Raw genomic sequence first — 4645 nt, forward strand, 5'->3', positions numbered from 1 at the left:
AAAGGAATTTCTGATTAAACTAAAGTGGTCCAGTGATAAGTTACATACACACCCTACTTTGAATAATCCCAGCCAAATTGGAGAAAAATGCTACCACATTCTTATTAACTAATGTAATAAAATCTCCCAATTTCATGGTTTACTTTTTGCTTTAATCAACTAAAAGTTAAGTTGCTGGTAAATATTTACTTTAACCCATATTTTGATTTTATAATACTGTTTACCAAGGCGGTGATGTAGGCAAAGCTTGGGGCAAGAAAGGCATGCTCTCTACAGGTCTCATTGCTATGTTGAGAGGGGTGGCTAAAGTCATAGGTGTGGGCAGATTCATTGGAGATGTGATGGTGACAGGGTGTGCTGTATTCACTGGGGCAGTGACTGGGGTGGGGAGGTTGACCGGGGTAGTGAGTGTTAAAGGAGAGGTCATGGATAATGGACTGGTTGTAGTTACGAGATGCCCTATGTTCATTGGGCTGGTTATGTTAACAGCACTTGAAACATTTACTGGACTTCTCATGCTCATTGCAGCTGCCACTGTGACTGGGTTTGACATAGTCCCAGATGACACAGGGGATGTTATATTGAATGGAGTAGTGAGAGTCACAGGTGTCGTAGCAGCCGTGGAGATTTGGCACAGGTTAGCAGCTTCTTTCTTCCTTGCTTTAACAGCTTCTTCCCACAGTCTCAGTGTTTCTACCTGCTTCCCTGGCCAGCTTGTCACATGTTGTTGTTGCTGCTGCTGCTGCTGCTTCTGGTTGCTGGTCTCTTCACTCATGCATGTTTTACTGATGCCTTGTTTACATGTATTACAGTTGAGACTTTGGCTCTGCCCATGAGTCTTTAAATGGCTGGTGATATACGCTGTACTCAGGAGCTTCCCACAGATGTTACACGATACCTTGCCTTCATGGTGCACCATGTGTGTCCGCAGTCTGTCTTTGGTGGCAAAGGCAGCAGTGCACGTTTGGCATTTGAAGGGTCTTTCTGTTGAATGGACATGTTTTACCTGACAGCTTAAGTGGTCAGCCCTTGAGAAGCCCTTCCCACAAACACTGCAAGTATAGGGTTTGGTGATGCCTCCTTCATGAGGCCTCACATGGTAAGTCATCCGGTCCTTCCTCTTGAAGCGCTGATTACAAACAGGACACTCGAAGGGCTTCTCATCTGAATGGGAGAGCTTGTGCCGATTGAGATGGTACACATCTCTGAAGGCCTTCCCACACATTTCACAAGCATGGTTCTTCTTGACAGGCTTACTGGGTTTCTTGACAGACTGGGTCACCGGCATAGCTGTGGTGCTGGCACTGCTACTGGGGTTGGTGCCCGAGAAAGATGTAGTGACTGTTAACAAGATGCCTGCAATGGTTGAGACCGGCGAAGTTCGGCTGCTGTCCCCAGCGTGGTGGAGATAAGGGGAACCACCGTGGTGGGGGTTTTCTTTGGCCGGGACACCAACTTGATCCCTGTGTGGCAGGATTCGTGGCACCTCAGGTGATAGCTGTCCCTGAAAGCTTTACTGCAGTAAGTGCACACAAATGAAGTTTTGGGTTTTTCTTTTTTAATCCCAATGGCATCCTTTAATGTTTCTGGTGCACCCTGAGGTTTCTGAGTTATTGGTATTGGAAGCAACGGTTTCTGATCAGGGGCTCCACAGCAGAGCTCAGGAGGGGCAGCAAGCTGTTCTGTGCTGCCTGCTGTTGGTGATGAGAAGCTTCATTGGCCTGCAACAGGAACGCGGTCCAGTTGGCCTCCATGTCTGCAGCGGCCGACCCCCTCCTCCCCACTCCCCCTGCTAGGGAAGCCTACTCAGCCGGAGGAGGCGACAACAAAGCGGCGGCGGCAGCGGCGGTGGCAGCAGCTCCTCAACATCCATTTTTTTTTAAAGTAATAACAACTGCAATTACTTTTGCAGCAACCTAATACCATGTACTGTGCGGAACAAAAAAAGCCAGACCTGAAAGAGCATAATTGCATTTAATAAAAAGTTCAGTATCAGGCAAAACAAAAACAAAAACAAAAAAACCTAATCTATGGTGCTAAAAGGCAGGAGAATGGTTATCTTTGGGGGAGAGGAGAGTAGTAACTGGAAATGGGCATGAGGAGAGTTTCTAAGGTCCTAGTACTTTTTAAGGTATATCTTTGCTATGAAAAACTCTCAAACCATTTTTTCTCTGTTCTCACACTGTACAATCAGTACAGAAGACTTCTGTGACACCAAAGTATGTGGGGATATTTCCCCACCAACAAACAAGTCATCGGTTTTGTTGTGGACATCAGGTGAGTGTCCTCCAATTTAATTCCACCGCTATCTACATAGAGATTGTGTTAGATTCCACAGATCGTGAGCTCTGTTCCCAAAACTGCCTCCACTGCAGATAGCAGTCACAAGTCTGGACCTTAAGAACTTGTGACTAATCAGCTTTAAGTTGAGGTTCCCATGACTCCCTCATTGAGTTTGATTAATTTGCTGGAGTGGCTCACAACAATCAGGGAAACACGTTTATTGGTTTATTACCAAGGATACAGATGAAGAGATTTACGGAGTGAAGTAGAGGAAGGGATGCAGAATTTCCATGCTCTCCCTGGGCATGCCTCCCTCCAGGAACCTCATGTGTTCAGCTATTCACAAGCTCTGAAACCCCGCCCTCTTGGGCTTTTTATGGATACTGCATTGGATAGGCATGATTGGCAACCATGAAGAAATGTCATTGGATCTAAACCCAACAAGCCCTGATGGGCGCAGTGGCTCACGCCTGTAATCCCAGCACTTTGGGAGGCCGAGGCAGGCGGATCACTTGAGGTCAGGAGTTCAAGACCAGCCTGGCCAATATGGGAAACTCTGTCTATACTAAAAATAAAAAATACAAAAATTAGCTGGGTATGGTGGTATGCACCTGTAATCCTAGCTACTCTGGAGGCTGAGGCAGGAAAATGGCTGGAACCCAGCAGGTGGAGGTTGTAGCAAGCTGAGATCACGACATTGCACTCTAGCCTGGGTGACACAGCAAGATTCTATCTCAACAAAACAAAACAAAACAAAACCCAACAAGCCCTGTCTGTTTAGATTCTTCTCTGTGCAGCAGCATTTCTTCCTCTAGGGCATGGGGCAGGAACTCCTCTAGAATGAGGGTCTAATGCCCTATAATTTGATTAGAGTCCTGCCTTAGGCAAGTAAAAAGAGGGCAAGAGAAGGTCAGAGAGAGAGAGATTCTATTTACTGTAACAAGGACTATGGGAGTTACGAGTCAGCAACCGTGGACAAACATATATATATAGTTTTTTCCTTTTTTCTGGAAAAGACAGTGCCTCCCACTCCCACCAACTCCCCAAATTCAACTGACTACTAAATATTGCAAATATTTCTTTCCTGCTCCTTAAAGAAATGAAAATAACTCAGAGTCACTAGCTCTTGCCCCCTCTTTTACTTTAGCATTTCAAACATTTAAATCTAGTACATAAAAAAAAGAATTAATCATCGTGGCCAAAGTGTGTTGATATTACTTTAGGTCCAATTATAACATCAATTGAATCAAGATGACTTAGAGTGTCAACACGTTTTTCAACAAATTATGTCTATTTGCTTTTTAGTATGTATTAAACAATTCATTTCACATGTCTATTTATGCAGACTTTTGAATCATTCTACATGTCTTAAAAACTTTCTTTGGGCAATTTAACATTTCTGTTCTTTAACAATTTTCATGATTTTCCCAGTGCCATACCTGCTGTGCAAGGCCTTCTCTGCTTTCAGTAGAGCTGAGAAGGATGCGGCGGTTTGCCAGTGCTTCCTCATAAGGCACAGACTCCAAGAGGGGCTATGAAGAAAGCATCATGAGAATTAAAGAAAAAATATTGTTTATAGATTACATGTTTATAAATGCTCATGCATTTATTGAATGCTTATAAATGCCCTCCCCTGCATCTAACATACAAAAAGAATGCTAAACAAGGTGTGACAATAAATTCAGATGTCAAAATAGACTATTTATTTTAATACATGTGAAAAGAAAGATAATTTTTTAAAAGAAAAATAATAAAAAACTTATAACAATTATAAATAGTCACTGACAGCTTGGTTCGATTGAATGACTTTATAATGGTGCAAAAGCAATGCATTCTGTAGAAACCACACTTCAAGTATTCATACATAAAACCATTCTGTTTTTCAATTTCAGTACATTTTCAGTAAGTTATGAGATACTCAACACTATTATAAAATCAGCTGGGAGTGATGCCTCACCCCTGTAATCTTAGCACTTTGGGAGGCCAAGGGGATGGATTACTTGAGGTCAAGAGTTTGAGACCAGCCAGGCCAAAATGTTGAAACCCTGACGCTACTAAAAACACAAAAATTAGCTTGGCGTGGTGGTGCACACCTGTAATCCCAGCAAATCAGGAGGCTGAGGCAGGAGGATCATTTGAACCCTGGAGGCAGAGGTTCCACTAAGCTGAGAATGTATCACTGCACTCCAGCCTGGGCAACAGAGTGAGTGAGATTCCATCTCAAAAATAAATAAGGCTAGGTGCAGTGGCTCACGCAAGTAATGCCAGCACTTTGGGAGGCCGAGGTGGGTGGATTACCTGAGGTCAGGAGTTTGAGACAAGCCTGACCAACATGGTAAAACCCTGTCTCTATTAAATATAC

General features: G+C 43.6%; 2 protein-coding genes across 7 annotated transcripts in view; both read right to left on the minus strand.

The window, feature by feature from the left end:
- PPP1R21 (protein phosphatase 1 regulatory subunit 21) overlaps window positions 1-4645 on the minus strand; it is an 87833-nt gene that overhangs the window by 26778 nt on the left and 56410 nt on the right. For all 6 annotated transcript variants that reach the window (XM_017548521.2, XM_017548520.2, XM_017548519.2 and 3 more), the window contains exon 16: window positions 3723-3815. In XM_017548521.2, coding sequence (XP_017404010.1) covers window positions 3723-3815 — 93 coding nt within the window. The remainder of the gene's footprint in view (window positions 1-3722; window positions 3816-4645) is intronic.
- On the minus strand, window positions 7-1958 carry LOC108317812 (vascular endothelial zinc finger 1-like). The gene is given in 3 exon segments (XM_037745726.1): window positions 7-1401; window positions 1404-1646; window positions 1649-1958. Coding segments are annotated over 3 exon segments (1530 nt in total). The 5' UTR covers window positions 1755-1958; the 3' UTR covers window positions 7-220.

This window comes from Cebus imitator, unplaced genomic scaffold (assembly GCF_001604975.1).
Source record: "Cebus imitator isolate Cc_AM_T3 unplaced genomic scaffold, Cebus_imitator-1.0 Scaffold209, whole genome shotgun sequence".
Classification (NCBI taxonomy): domain Eukaryota; kingdom Metazoa; phylum Chordata; class Mammalia; order Primates; family Cebidae; genus Cebus; species Cebus imitator.